General features: G+C 39.3%; 1 protein-coding gene across 4 annotated transcripts in view; it reads left to right on the forward strand.

Annotated features, from left to right (window-relative positions):
- CWF19L2 (CWF19 like cell cycle control factor 2) overlaps positions 1-15,964 on the forward strand; it is a 160,953-nt gene that overhangs the window by 27,185 nt on the left and 117,804 nt on the right. For all 4 annotated transcript variants that reach the window (XR_007518146.1, XM_049889435.1, XM_049889436.1 and 1 more), the window contains exons 4-5: positions 11,265-11,375; positions 12,313-12,432. Coding sequence is in view for 3 of the 4 variants with exons in the window: in XM_049889435.1 (XP_049745392.1) it covers positions 11,265-11,375; positions 12,313-12,432 (231 nt within the window). In the remaining variant the exon portion in view is untranslated. The remainder of the gene's footprint in view (positions 1-11,264; positions 11,376-12,312; positions 12,433-15,964) is intronic.

Genomic DNA, 15,964 nt, shown 5'->3' on the forward strand with positions numbered 1-15,964 from the left:
GTCCTTGGTGTCTAATAATGGATTTTGACTTGAAGTCTCTTTGTCAGAGATTTGTTATTGCCACTCCTGCCCTCTTTTGGTTACTGTTTGTGTGATACATTTTTATTGTCCTTTGATTTTTCACCTATTTATGTCTTTGTGTCTAAGGTGTGTCTCTTGTAAGCAGCACATTGATGGGTCATGTTTTTTTTATCTACTCTGCCACTTTCTGTCTCTTGTCTGATGTATTTAAACCATTTACATTTAGTATGATCATCGATAGGTATGAATTTACTGCTGCCATTTTGTTATACTTTTTATTGTGGTATTTCCAGTTTCTTTGTTCTGTTTAATTTTCTGTGCTGAGTTCTTTTGTTTATGGATTTTCTTTTTGTTTCCATTGTTAGGTTGAGTTTATGTTTGCTGAGTCTTTTTTTATTTTTTCTTCTTTTTCGTGAGTAGACTTACTGATTTTCTTTGTGGTTACTCTGGAATTTACCTTTCTCTTTCTCAGTTTAAAATGGTCTGTTATATGTTGGTATCACTTTGACTTCCCCTGCTTATGGAAATTCTATAATTACACCCTTTATTCCTCCTTTTTGTTTTGAAGTTGTTACCGTTTATGGATTGACATCTCTGGTTCCCTGTTTTCCGTTTTGCAGCTTTATTTTGCATTTGGAAATTCTTTGTCTTAGTTAGTATTTGGGTGATGCTGTTGTGTGTCTTAATCTCAGGTTGTTGTCTGATGTTGTTGGTTCTCTGAAGGATTCCATTTGGTATTTCTTTTTAGGTTGGCCTGGTATGTACAAATTCCCTTAATTTTTTTATCTGGGAATATCCTAGTTCTGCCTTTGTATTTGAAAGACAGTTTTGCTGGACATATGATTCTTGGTTGGCAGTCCTTTTCTTTCAGGGTTTTATATATGTCATTTCTCTGCCTTCTTGCCTGTATGGTTTCTGCCGAGAAGTCAGCACTTAGTCTTATTGGTGCCTTTTTGTAGGTGATATTTTGGTGTTTTTTTTTTTTTTTTTGAACTGCACTCAGAGTCTTTCTTTGCTTTGGTTTTGGTGAGTTTGATTATCATTTGTCTTGGTTCCTCTCTTTTGAAGTCTGTCCTGTATGGGGTTTGTTGAGCTTTTTGAAGTGAAATCTTCTTGTTGTTCAAGATATTAGGGAAATTTTCTGTCAATAAATCTTCAGAAATCCTCTCTTCGTGTTTTTTTTTCTTTTGCTCCTCTTCTGGAATTCCAGTTATGCGTAATTGCTTCCTTTTAATAGTGTCCCACATAACTCTTAAGCTTTCATTTTTTTCTCTGATTGTTCTTCAGACAGGTTAGTGCCAAGTGATTTGTCCCCTATTTTGCTGATTCTTTCTTTTGGTTTAGTTCTTCTATGTCCTTCCATTGAGTTATCTTTTTCTGATGTTTTATTGTTAATCTTCTGAATTTCCAGTTGTTGTTTTTGTATGGTTTCTAATTGTCTGTTTTGTTCTCGTATTGTTTTTCTGAATTCTTCCAGGGTTTTGTCTATTTTCCTTGGTTTTGTCTTTGTTTTCCTCAGTCTCTTTGAGGATCCTGACTATTTAGGTCTTCTGAATTCCTTATCAGGAAGTTCTATAACCATTTCTTCCTCAGGAAGATTTTTTCCCCCTTTATTTTGGTCATTTATTTGAGCCATCTTATCCTTTTTCTTCATGTGATTTGTTATTGTCTGTTGTCTCTGAGGCATTAAGGTGTTATTTGTTTATGGATTATATGTTTCATTCCGATTTTTTGTTTTGATATATCAGGGTGGGCAGGTCAGGCGTGGTTCACTGATTGCTCATTTGATTGCACAGGAGCGCTTACTACCTGCCTCCAGGTGGGCAGGGCTGCAGTGGGCAAGATGAGGTTCCTTCATTGTCTCCTGGATGTGTGAGATGGCTGAAGGCAGGCTGGGTGGGTGCTGGCCACTACCTGTTCATCCAGTGGCATGTGAGTGCTCATAGCCACTTGGCGGGTAGGTGGGGCTGTGGCCCAGGGATGTGGTGGGTGGCTGGAGGCACTGGAGTGCACTCTCACCAGTCACTAGTTGGGCGGGGTGGCAGGTGGGGAGGCAGGTTTGGGTGGCTGGGGCCTGGAGCGCTTCTGCGGGTGGGTTGACAGGTAAGGGATAGGGTCGGGCAACTAGGGGCGCTGGAATGCCATTGCTTGGCAGGTGGACAGGAGCATGGATGGCAGACAGGGCTGGGTGGAAGGGAAAAGGGGGGCTCCTACCGTGGTCCCTGGCAGTTGGGGCTGCAGGGATAGGGGGTTCATGCTTGCCTCTCATCGCCAGGAGGATTGAGGGAGTGGGAGCACGATCCTCTGGTCAGCGGGGGATGGTGCCTGACACCTCCAGTTTGCTGCATCCAGCAGTCAGGACCTGACCCTAATCAAGTATGTGGGGTGGGGCTGTCTGTAGTCCAGTCTGGTTGAGGAGCTCCTGTTGATACTTTGCAAATCTACTCCCTGTGTGTACCACCCAACCAATTTTCAGGGACCACCACTGGTGAATCGCCCTCTGTCTGGGTTCTGCTCCTGCCTGGACTGTGGATGCTGAGATTCCTGGAGCTCTCACCCGCCTTCCTGTACTTTCCCTCCTCAGATCCAGCCCGTGCCCTGATCACCTTGCTTCACTCCATGTATGTCAGCACAGTTTTTCTGTGTCCTGTTGGGAATTCCATACAGTTGCTTTTCTGTGTTCTCACCCAGGATAGCTGCTGGCTTTGTCCCAAGATGGCCACTCTGCGTTAGGTTTGCTGGCAGGTTACCTCCACTCTGTATCTCTCCTCATTCACTGTTTTGATCAGTTTCTTTTTCCGGTTGGTGTTTGATCTAGTTCCTTATCCTTTGATTTGATGCTCAGGGTTCCAGGATTGTCTTCTGTATCTGTTTCACTGGTTTTTGGTATAGAGAGACAGCGAGGTATGTCTGACTAAGCTGCCATCTTGGCTCTGAGTCCTGAAAGTCCAGTAAGTTTTAATTGTTAAAGTTATATTTTGAGTGCTGGATTTTTTTTTTTTTTTTTTTACTTCATTTAAAGGATGTTGAGTTTTCTTTTGGCAGGGAGTTAGTTACTTGTGGATTAGTTTAATCCTTTTAAAGGATTGCGCTGAAGTTTTATTAGTGTATGTCTGGGGTAGTCTTTACTCTAGGGCTCGCTAGGCCCTATTACTAAGGCATGACTCTTGTGGTTTCTCTACTGATGCCCTGGTAGTTCAATGAGATTTCCCCATTCTGATTTGTAGGAGCTAGAACTTCTTTTAGCTCTGTGTGAGCTCCAGGGGTTGTTCTCCCAGTAATTGTTCCTTCCTTGTTTTTTTTTTTTTTTTGGTAGTTATTCTTTGCCTAGCCTTGTTGAATCTCATCCTAAGCATGTTTAGCTTGGTATTCAGCTAAAGGCTCCAGGGACCCCTTATGTAGATTTCTGGAGCTCTTTGTCTGTATACCTTCCTTCTCAGTAATCTTTTGTCTCAGTCTTTGTAAGGTTCTACCTCTGTCTCCTCAACTCAATGAGACTGTCATGTTCTTCTTGTGTTACCCCTTCCCAGTGCTATGGCCTACAAAGTGCCTCTAGTCATAAAGCTGGGATTGTAGGGTTCACCTAATTTAATTCCTTTTTCTTGGGAACCACAACCCTGTACTGCTGATATTCATTGTCTGTAACTAGTTGTTTCATGTATTTTCTTTAGTTGTCTAGTTGTTTGTGGTAGGAGACTAAGTCTTATGACATTTATTTTGTCATGCCCAGAAACAAATACCTGAATTTCTTTGATTTTTTTTTTTTTTACTAGTAGCATTCTTTCTGTCTTAGTATCACCTTCTAGGCTTTGAGTGCTAGGTAGGGTTAATCATGAAGGCTACATGTGAAAAGGAGAGTCCTGGGAGCTAGGTTGAGTCAGGAGACACATTAATCTTGAAGGTTTATAAATTGTTCAAGGTAAAATGGAGGGTTGAAGCTGTAAGCAGCAAGATAACTGAGGTCACAGCATGGGGAGAGAGGAACATATGTTGTGCTGAATTGGTGAGGCGAGTGTATACTGGTGAAAATGAGCAATCAAATCAATAGGGAATGGGAGGAAGGAGAGTAATACAGAATGGTATTGGTATCATTGTTCTGTAAATGTTAGTAAACTGAGAATACTAACTATCATAGGTGTTGCTTTCATTCAATGCAGGGCATTTATTGCTTGAATATAGGCTGCTGCTTGAAGTATCTGACTATACCTACTGTAAGATTAGAAAAAGGGTATTTAGTTAATGTCATCACACATTTATTGAATGCTTTTGCCAGGTACTGTTCTAGGCATGGGGAATATAAAAACTTAAAAAAAAAAAAAAAACTTTTAGGGAACACATTATCTAATAGATAAATAATTTCAGTATATAATCTTATGATGCCATTCCAGGACAGGATATTGGTGAGGGAGGATTCCATCTGCAGACTTATTGAGGAAATTATGCTTGAGTTGAGACTTGAAAGAGGAATAAGAATTATCTGGGCAGAGAAAAGTGGATTTGGCATTCCATGCACAAAGAATTGCAAGAGCAAAAAGGCATGGAAAAATAAGATACCATGATGTATGAGAGAAAGAGAGTGTGTATGTGTGTATGTAAGTATAACTATAAGCCGTTTGGATAACACTAGATCAAATGAGAGTGAATGGAGGTGGAACTGTAAGGTTTGGTAGGACCTTGTAAACCAAGAGCTTTGACTTCGTTCAGTAGAGATTGCATCATCTAATGAGGTTCAGCTGCATTTATCAGACAGTCTCAAAATAAAAAAATAATAGCCATTGGTTAAACAAGACAGTTTATTTTTCTCTCATATGAAAGAGATCAGGTGGGCACTCTAGGGCTGGTGTGGTTGTCTGGGACAAAGGCTCCTACTGTCTCACTCCTCTATCATTTGTATAATGTTTCCTCTTAGTCCAGGTAGTAAGAAAAAGAGGATGTCATAGGTTGAATTGTGTCCCCCAAAAATACGTGAATCAGTTTGGCTAGGCTGTGATTTTCAGTATTCTGTGATTGTCCACCATTTTGTCATCTGATGTGATTTTCCTGTGTGTTCTAAATCCTATCTCTGTGATGTTGATGAGATGGGAATAGTGGCAGTTCTGTTAATAAGGCAGGACTCAGTCTACAAGATTAGATTGTGTCTTAAGCCAATCTCCTTTGAGATAAAAAAGAGAGAAGTGAGCAGAGAGACATGGGTACCTCATACCACCAAGAAAGCAACGCTGGGAACAGAGCATATCCTTTGGATCTAAGGTTCCTGAGCTGAGAAGCTCTTAGTCCAGGGGAAAATTGATAACAAGGACCTTCCTTCGGAGCTGACAGAGATAAGGCTTCCCCTGGAACTAATGCCCTGAAATTGGACTTGTAGCTTCCTGGACTGTGAGACAATAAATTTCTCTTTGTCAGAGCCATCCACTTGTGGCATTTCTGTTGTACCAGTACTAGATGACTAAGAGAGAGGATGCTCTCTCTTTCTTATTGACTGCCAGAAAGTCCTACATAATACTTTGATTTGCATTTCCCTGGACAGTTGATCATAAGGCTTTACTTTCAAACCAAGGAGGCACATTGCTTTCCCAAATACATATTGGTTTATTGATAGGAAAGAAGAGGAACGTTGTTGTTGGGCAACTAGCAGTCGTTGTGATGGTGAAAAAGAGCCATAGAAGCATTTTAGTAAGAGTAGTGCTGTGGTCAGATATACTGTTTATATTACTCTAAATGTATTTGAGATGAGGCTTGGAGAAGGAAGGGGAGCAGGAAAAATGGGAGTCTAGGAGACTAATTTCACTTTTCTAGTTGTCTCAGTAAGAGGTAAAAAGATGTGATCTTAGGCCGCTGGTTTTGGGATGGTGAGGAGGGGATAAGTATTAGTTGGGACTCCTGGTTACAGTTAATAGAAACTGAGCTTAAAATTGGCTTATGCAGAAAAAAAAAGGTGGGTTTATTATAAGATTATGAAAGTTTCCTAGGATAGGAAGTGTCGTATTGTTGTTGTTAGGTGCCATCGAGTTGGTTCTGACTCATAGCAACCCTGTGCACAACGGAACGAAACACTGCCCGGTCCTGCGCCGTCCTCACGCTTGTTGCTGTGCTTGAACCTATTGCTGCAGCCACTGGGTCAATCCGTCTCGTTGAGGGCCTTCCTCTTTTACGCTGACCCTCTACCAAGCGTGATGTCCTTCTCCAGGGACTGACTGAACCCTCCTGATAACATGTCCAAAGTGTGTGGGACGTAGTCTTGCCATCGCTGCTTCTAAAGAGCATTCTGGTTGTACTTCTTACGAGACAGATTTGTTCGTTCTTTTGGCAGTCCATGGTGTATTCAATATTCTTCCCCAGCACCACAGTTCAAAAGCGTCAGTTCTTTTTCGGTCTTCCTTACTGGTTGTCCAGCTTTTGCATGTATATAAGGCGATTGAAATCACCTTGGTTTGGGTCAGGCATGCCTTAATCCTCAAGGTGACATCCTTGCTTTTTGACTGTTTAAAGAGATCTCTTGCAGCCAATTTGCTCAATGCGATGCATCTTTTGATTTCTTGACTGCTGCTTCCATGGGTGTTGATTGTGGATCCAAGTAAAATGAAATCCTTGACAACCTCAGTCTCCCCTCCGTTTATCATGACGTTGCTTATTGGTCCAGTTTCAAGAATTTTTGTTTTCTGTATGTTGAGGTGCAATCCATACTGAAGGCTGTAGTCTTTGATCTTCATCAGTAAGTGCTTCAAGTCCTCTTCACTTTCAGCAAGCAAGGTTGTGTCATCTGCATAACCCAGGTTGCTAATGAGTCTTCCGCTAGTCCTGATGCAATGTTCTTCTTCATATAGTCCAGGTTCTCGGATTATTTGCTCAGCATACAGATTGAATCAGTATGGTGAAAGGGTACAACCCTGACATACAGCTTCCCTGACTTTGAAAAATGCAGTATCCCCTTGTTCTGTTCAAATGACTGCCTCTTGATCCATGTACAGATACCTTATGAGCGCAGTTCCGAAATCCCCATCCTCTGCAGTGTTATCCATAATTTGCTATACTCCGCACAGTTGAGTGCCTTTGTGTAGTCAATAAAACATGGGTAAACATCTTTCTGGTATTCTCTGCTTTCAGCCAGGATCCATCTGACATCAGGAGTGACATCTCTTGTTCCGTATCATCTTCTGAATCCAGCTTGAATTTCTGGCAGTTCCCTCATGATGTACTGTTGCAGCCGCTTTTAAAGGATCTTCTGCAAAATTTTTGTTGCGTGTGATATTAATGATATTGTTCGATAATTTCCGCATTCAGCTGGATCACCTTTCTTGGGAATAGGCATAAACATGGATCTCTTCCAGTTGATTAGCTAGGTAGCTGTCTTGCAAATTTCTTGGCATAGACGAGTGAGCACTTCCAGCGCTGATCCATTTGTTGAAATATCTCAGTTGGTATTCTGTCAATTCCTGGAGCCTTGTTTTTTCCCAGTGCCTTCCCTGCAGCTTGGACTTTTTCCTTCAGTACCATTGGTTCCTGACTATATGTTACCTCCTGAAATGGTTGAATGTCGACCAATTCTTTTTGGTATAGTGACTCTGTGTATTCTTTCCATCTTCTTTTGATGCTTCCTGTGTCATTTAATATTTTCCCCGGAGAATCCTTCAGTCTTGGAACTCAAGGCTTGAGTTTTTTCTTTCCAGTTCTTTCAGCTTGACAGATGCTGAGTGTGTTCTTCCCTTCTGGTTTTCTTTCTCCAGGTCTTTGCACATGTCATCATAATGCTTTACTTTGTCTTCTTGAGCTGCCCTTTGAAATCTTCTGTTCACCTCTTTTACTTCATCATTTTTTCCTTTTGCTTTAGCTACTCGACACTCAAGAGCAAGTTTCAGAATCTCTTGTGACATCCGTTTAGGCCTTTTCTTTCTTTCTTGTCTTTTTACATGACCCCTTGCTTTCTTCATGGATGATGTCCTTGATGTCATTCCGCAACTCGTCTGGTCTTTGGTCATTAGTGTTCAATGCATCAGATCTATTCTTGAGATGGTCTCTAAAAGGTGGGATATACTCAAGGCCATACTTTGGCTCTGTGGACTCGTTCTAATTTTCTTCAGTTTCAAGTTGAACTTGCATGTGAGTAATTGATGGTCTGATCCACAGTCAGCCCCTGGCCTTGTTCTGACTGATGATACTGAGTTTTACCATCATCTCTTTCCACAGATGTAGTCAATCTGATTCCTGTGTATTCCATGTGGTGAGGTCCACGGGGATAGTTGCTGTTTATGTTGGTGTGAAAAGGTATTTGCAACGAAGAAGTGGTTGGTCTTACTAAATTTTATCATGCGATCTCTGACATCATTTCTATCACCAAGGCCATAAATTTCCAACTACCCATCCTTCTTTGTTTCCAACTTTCGCATTCCAGTCACCAGTAATTATCAGTGCATCCTGATTGCATATTCAATTAATTTCAGACTGCAGAAGTTGGTAAAAATCTTCAATTTCTTCATCTTTCGCCTTAGTGGTTGGTGTGTAAATTTGAATAGTAGTCGTATTTACTGGTCTACCTTGTAGGTGTATGGATATTATCCTATCACTGACAGGGTTGTACTTCAGAATACATCTTGAAATGTTCTTTTTGACAATGAATGCTACACCATTCCTCTTCAAGTTGTCATAGTAGACCATATAGTTGTCTGATTCAAAATGCCCAGTACCAATCCATTTCAGCTCACTAATGCCTAGGATATCTATGTTATGCATTCCATTTTATTTTTGACAGTTTCCAGTTTTCCTAGATCATACTTTGTGCATTCCAGATTCTGACTGTTAATTGTTGTTTGCAGCTGTTTCTTCTCATTTTGAGTCATGCCACATCACCAAATGAAGGTCCTGAAAGCTTGATTCCATCCATGTCATTAAGGTCGATTCTACTCTGAGGAGGCAGCCCTTCCCCAGTCGCATTTTGAGTGCCCTCCAACCTGAGGGGCTTGTCTTCTGGCACTATATCAGACAGTGTTCTGCTGCTATTCATAAGGTGTTCACTGGCTAATTCTTTTTCTGGCAGTTCATGGTGTATTCAGTGTTCTTCACCAACACCATGATTCAGAGACATCATTTCTTCTTCTATCTTCCTTATTCATTGTCCTGCTTTTGCATGCATATGAGGTGATTGAAAATACCATGGCTTGGGTCAGGTGCACTTTAGTCCTCAAAGTGATATCTTTATTTTTCAACAATTTAAAGAAGTCTTCTGCAGCACATTCGCCCAGTGCAATGTATCTTTTGGCAATGCTGCTTCCATGGGTGTTGCTTGTGGATTCAAGTAAAATGAAATCCTTGACAACTTCAGTATTTTCTCTGTTTATCATGATGTTGCTTATTGGTTCAGTTGTGAGGATTTTTGTTTTATTTATGTTGAGGTGTAATTCATACTGAAGGCTGTCGTCTTTGATCTTCATCAGTAAATGCTTGAAGTCCTCAGTGCGAGAGGTTTTGTTACCTGCATAACGCAGGTTGTCAATGAGTCTTCCCCAATCCTGATGCCCAGTTCTTGTTCATATAGTCCAGCTTCTCAGATTATTTGCTCAGCATACAGATTGAATAAGTATACTGAAAGATACCACCCTGATGTACACCTTTCCTAATTTTAAGCCACATAGTATCCCCTTGTTCTGTTCTAACAACTGCCTCTTGGTCTATGTACAGATTCCTCATGAGCACAATTAAGTATTGTGGGATTCCCATTCTTTGCAATGTTATCCATAATTTGTTATGATCCACACAGTCAAATTAAGTAGGAATTTAGACTCTCTCAATTGCTTAAACAGTATGCACATGAGTAGACCAGCAATACATTTATACTGATTATTTTTAAAAATTGTAACTGTAAATATAAATAACTAGTTCTCAGGTTTCTGTAAATCCGCATCAAGGCCAAAAGTAAGTAACTAAGTAAGTAAGTAAATAAATAAATAAAGTCTGCTCTGCATTGGGAGATAGTTGGCAGTTAAAACCAAAAACCAAACCCATTGCCGTCGAGTCGATTCTAACTTATAGTGACCCTATAGGACAGAGTAGAACTGCCCCATAGGATTTCCAGGGAGCAGCTGGTGGATTTGAACTGCCAGCCTTTTGGTGAGCAGCCGTAGCTCTTAACCGCTGCACCACCAAGGCTCCAGTTGGCATCTGAGATGCCACATATCTACTCCACGTGGTTTATACCTTTGAACAGACATATTTGTGCAGGCGCTCCATGGAAACTCTATGGGGCAGTTCTACTCTGTCTTATAGGGTCGCTGTGAGTTGGAATCCACTTGATGGCACTGGGTTTTTAGGGTAGTCAAAGAAAGCTTTAGGTAATTTTCAAGAACTTGGTGGAATGGAAGAATACTGATCTCATTCAGGAAACTTAAGTTGTGATGTGAACCCTGCTATTCACTGCTTTTCCTCCCTTGGCTTTGAAGTTTCTCAACAGTGTGTTAGCAAGTGCTTTTTTACACTGAATTTCTACAGCTCCATTTTAGAGCTGGATAAATCAAGATTTGTATCCTGGTTCTTCCACTCGGGTACTATGTAACCTTGGGTAAGTTACTTAACTTTGGGGAGCTTTCCTTATATGTAAAGCCAAAAGAGTATTTATAGGGTTGTTTTAAGGAGTCAGTGTGATAGTCTGTGTGAAAGTACATAAAAGTGTTGATCGATACGTTTGTTGAAAACAAAAGCCAAAACGTGACATAAGTCCGAACACATAAGGAATATTGACTAAATGCTCCTTGGATGATTTAATAATCTTACATTTAAACACAATTAACACGTGCCTTGTCACCTGAGATCTGTGTATTTTTAGATCCAAAGAAATTTCAGAATTTGAAACTTAAGGACAAACAACAAACTCATTTACTTGGATGTGTTTTTCCTTTTCTACTCAAGCAGAGAGGTCAGCATTGCTTGATGTCAGTAGGAACTGTAGCTCTGTGCTAGATGCGTTATTTCCTGGCACCTCTGGTTACTGTTTTGTTTTGTTTCGTTTTTTTGCTTTCCCTTGGTTTGATAATAAACCACTAAGAAAACAGAACTAATTTGGTTTCTGTTTTGTGGGCTTAGCTCAAAGGGAGTCCTTCAAATTTTCTGTGTCATTTTTTAAAGAGGAAATAATAGTGTAAGAATTTTCTCTAGGAAATCTGGCAGCTGAAGTTTTACCATTTAACAACAGTACAGAATTTTTACATCAAAGTATGTAAATTTAAGAATTTCACTTGTGTGCTAAATATTCCTAGAGTTCTGAAGATGAGTGGGTTGAAGCTGTTCCATCTCAGACTGCTAGCAAAGAAAAGGCCTGGAGAGTGAAAAATGAAAACTCAGAAAAAGAAGACAACGAAGTTATTCAGGTAAACCACCTAGTTTTAAACAAAGAAGTGTTAACTTCAAAGAGTAGGTGAATGCTAAAATGAAATACGATTATAATTTATTCAGGAGAAAAGCTAGCCTAAAAATAATGTAGTTTTTTGAGTAATTTTTGGCAGTAATACCATTTGCTGAGCCTTTAGACATCACTTCTCCTCCTGGTTGACAGACTGAGTGCTCATCTGTATTCTGTTCCCTTAGAGGGTTTCCTGCCTCCGGTGTTGATAGAGAAGTGGCTCTTTCCCTTATGTACTTGAAGTTTTGTACTGTTACCACTATCTGACCTTTTTATAGTCTGTAGAGTTCAATAACATTTTTTTTTTTTTTCCTTTACTACATGCCCTAATTTTCTTAGCAACACTTACAGTTAAATAGTTCACATATTTGGGGTTGTCATTTGTATGCCCAAGGAAGAATGTAACTTATCCACTAATGTTTGCGTGCTTATTTAGTGCCAGGCACTGTACTGGATGCCTTATATCTGATATTTATTCCTTACAATGGTTCTGAAAAAGATAGGATTTTTTTTTTTTAATTAATAGATTTTAATTTTTAGAGTGCTTTTAAGTTTATAGAGAAAGTGAACAGAAAGTACAGTGAATTCTCATATACCCCCTACTTTCACCTATTATTAACATCTTGAATTAAGGTACATTTATTACAATTGAACCAATGTTGATATATTATTATTAACTAAAATCCATAGTTTCCGTTAGGGTTCACGATTTGTGATATACACACCTACGCTATTGATAAAAAGTTAGGATTTTTATCCCATTTTATAGAGGAGACTGAGGCTTAAAGAGATTAAGAAAGTTGCTTGAAGTTATACAGTTACATAGGTTTTGTATCCAGGTTTATTAAGTGTTTATTGTTAAGTTGTAGTCAATTTAGATGGAAATGACTTCCTTTTTTTAACAGAGGGATGAGTGGATGACTGTTGACTTTATGTCTGTTAAAACTGTATCATTGTCATCACTCAAAGCTGAAAAAGAAACTCTGAGGAAAATTGAGCAGGAGAAAGCCCAAGCAGTTGAGCAGGTAAGAGAATGTTTAAAATGCTTTAACTTTCTAATTTTCCTTTTAAGAAGCTGATAAGAACATTTATACATTCCCAGTTTTACTTGTAAAATATTTACTCTTCTGTTTTAATAATATTAATGAGAACAACTATGAAATGTAATGTAAGTTCTTTTAAAATAAGTGTCCTGTGGAAGTCAGCTTAAAAATATACTGAGATTTATAAATCTAGAGGAATTGAATGAATATTGAATTTAAATAAAAACTGCTGAATTAAAAGTGAATCCTCTCAACTTCTATTTCTGTTAACATGATGAATTAGCTACCCTGAAAAAATGATTCCATTTCAAGGCATCTGAAAATTCTGGATAAAATATAAGGTAAACCTTGTTGTTGTTAGGTGCTGTTGAGTCGATTTCGACCGTAGCAACCCCATGTGGTAGAGCAGCACTGCCCCGTAGGGTGCCCCGTAGGGTGCCCCGTAGGGTTCCCCATAGGGTTCCCTATAGGGTGCCCCATAGGGTTATCTAGGCTGTAACCATTGTGAGGGTGGGTCACCAGGCCTTTCTGCTGTGGAGCTGCTAGGTGGGTTCAAACCACCAACCTTTTGGTTAGCAGCCAAGTGCTTAACTGTTGTGCCACCAGGGCTCCTTAAAACAGACCTATTTGTTTTACATTATTTTACATTATTAGTGTCATTGTACTGGCAAGAAAAAACTGGGAAATTTTTAGAGAATCAGCAGTGAGGCAAAAGCATGAATCCTGAGAAGTTATAAGAAAGCAGTGAAGCGGGTGGCATTCCTGGGGCATCACCCAGTCCTGGTAATCTAGAACTTCAATTTTAATGGACGCTTGAGGATAGGACATAAATTCAAGAGCTTGCATGAGATGAGTGAATTTGGTTGTTGAACTGCTGTATATTTGGGACTCTGGAGGGATATACCCTCAGTGAAAAGATGAAGTTGGGAAAAAAACCCAATTGAAAGGCAAGAAAACTTGCCTGTCTTATCAGGCATCTTGTATGACTAGGGGGGATATCTCCCCAGGGAATATATAACCACAAGTTGGCCCTGTTATGATTTATAGCCAGGTTTCATAGTGGCTTATAGCTTGAATTCATGCTACTTGTGTGGTTTGAAAATCTTCAAGGTGAGAATTTATTTTAAAGTATTCCTGAGTTAAGGAGCCCTGGTAGCACAATGATTAAGCCTAGGAAACCCTGTGGGGCAATTCTGCTCTGCCATATAGGATCTCTATGAGTCAGAATCGACTCTACAGCATACAGTAACAACAACAATGTTCCTCAGTTGGTAATGCCTTGAAGCACTTAGTAGCAGTAACCACCAGTCCTCAGGCCTCAAATGTTTCCTGAAATAAAGTTCTGGAAAATATGAGGTCATAATCTAAAAGTCATTAAAATACATAAAAATAGAAGGATAGCCCATGAGAGTCATATGAAACAATAAATAGCAGAATCAGACCTATAAAACCTGTATCTATTGGAATATTTAGTTGCTTTATAAAATAGCAGTGGGTATGGAAAAAATGAGTAAGGAGTAAAAGATTATTAAGAATACAAATTTGAAAAAGAGCCAACTAGAACTTCTAGAAATGAAAAATACAATTGAAATTAGAAATGCAGTAGATGGGTTAAATGATGGATTGAATACAGCTAAAGAGAATTAGTGAACAAGAAGATAGTCTTTATGAATTTACCCTGAATGCTGCATAAGTAAAAAAATTATGGAAAATATCAAAGAGTGATCATAAAACTGCCAGGATCAATATTGTTACCTGCTGTGTTTTTTTTTTTTTTCCCAGTCGAATTTTAATTCTGAAAATATAATTGTGGTAAATTGTATTGGCTTATGATTAAGCAGCTATCCACATGGAACACTGGAGGCCAGGGCTTTTTGAAACAGTCTAAGTTGTGTAAAATATCTTTGTCTCTGAGTTAGACCTGAAGGGGTTGGAATTCATTGTATTAACAGGGGAAAGGAAAAGTACACCTAGCAATAGGGGAGTAACTAGTGGATAGTGGATCAAGAAAGAGGAACTGTGTGAAGTCTGGGAGATGATTTTTACGCAGTGCCATCACATGCTTATTTCTGAGGTCATGCTCTGCTACTTGTGGGTATTGATGGTCAATGTAACCTTGAATTGTGATTTTATGTTTTGCTTATATTCTGACTTATTCTCCACATCAAATGGTAGAACATAGTAAGCTCCTAATTATCTTTCATAGATTGAAATAGTAATCAGTTTTCTTAGAAATACTATTATATAATCCTATTTTCACTTTTCCTGAGAAACTAATGATTTGTCTTGTTTTTTTTTCCTTACCAACTTTCCAGTTTTGAATTCCAGGATTTCTAGTCACTATCATTTTTTTTTAATATTTGTTTATAAAATCTTATATAAACTCTGATTCAATTAAGTTGACATGTATTGACCTTCTGCTCACCGACTAAATATTTTAATCTTTTGCATCTGAATTATCTTTCTCATTCCTACTGCTACTGCTGTAGTTTATACCACTTATTAGTTATGTGTCCTTGGGAAAGTTACTTAACATCTCTGTGCCTTGTTTAACTCATCTGTAAACTAGGGCTGAGTTCATATGTGTAATGAACTGAGGATAAATCTAGAAATGAGACATCTGCAGTTTAACGTATGGTTCAGGCCCTTATTTATTCTTGCCCGGGCAACTACAATACCATCTTAGATTGTTTTCCAGCATCCCACAACTGATGTCGGGTTAATTTTTTCAAAGTACATCATTATTCTGATCAGAAGCCTTCAGTGATTCAGCTGTGTTCCTTCCTGGTGGAGGAAGCTCTACTAGTGATACTTCATGCCCCCCGTCCTCTCATTCTGTCCCTGAGGATTTGGAGTAAGTTTTCTGTTGATAAAGTTGCAGAGAATACACTGGGTGGGCGTGCTTGGCTTAGCTCAGCCTTTCTTGCGTTTTGGAACAGGTGCTTGTAGAGACCTGGTGGGGAGTGGGGTAGTGGTGGGTGTTGGCAAAGTGCTTTCTTAAAGTGGGCAAGTCTGCTCCTTTGGGGGTCAGTAAATAGGCTCATTTGGCTCTCACTGAAAGCGTCTCTTCCAATTTAGCTGTTTGTCTTCTGTCTCCTGTGTTTTTGTTTTCTTTCTCAACTTGTTCAGGACCTGGACTGAAAAGAAGCATGCTATATTAATACTCTTCTCCTTTAGAGACCCCCAACAGCTGCCTGCAAAATAGAGTTAAACTGATTAGATAGGTGTTTAAGGCAAATTTCTTTTTCTTAGGTCATTTGTATCAACCAAACTAGTCACTTTCCCTCGTATTTCTCTGCAAACTGTGTTTGAAATTTTTTTTTCTGTCTTTTTTTCTGACTGAATTCCCTTCATCTCCGTATATCTGCATCCTGTTTCTCCTTCAAAGTCTATTTCATTTATTCTCTGAAACTCTTCCTGTTTCCCTTGGCTGAAGTAAATCTCATTGCCCTTTGTGTTTCCACATAACTTTATTTGTTCCTTTACTGTAGTACTTGTAGTTTTCTGTAATGTA

The sequence above is a fragment of the Elephas maximus genome, chromosome 7 (assembly GCF_024166365.1).
Source record: "Elephas maximus indicus isolate mEleMax1 chromosome 7, mEleMax1 primary haplotype, whole genome shotgun sequence".
In the NCBI taxonomy this organism is placed as follows: Eukaryota; Metazoa; Chordata; class Mammalia; order Proboscidea; family Elephantidae; genus Elephas; species Elephas maximus.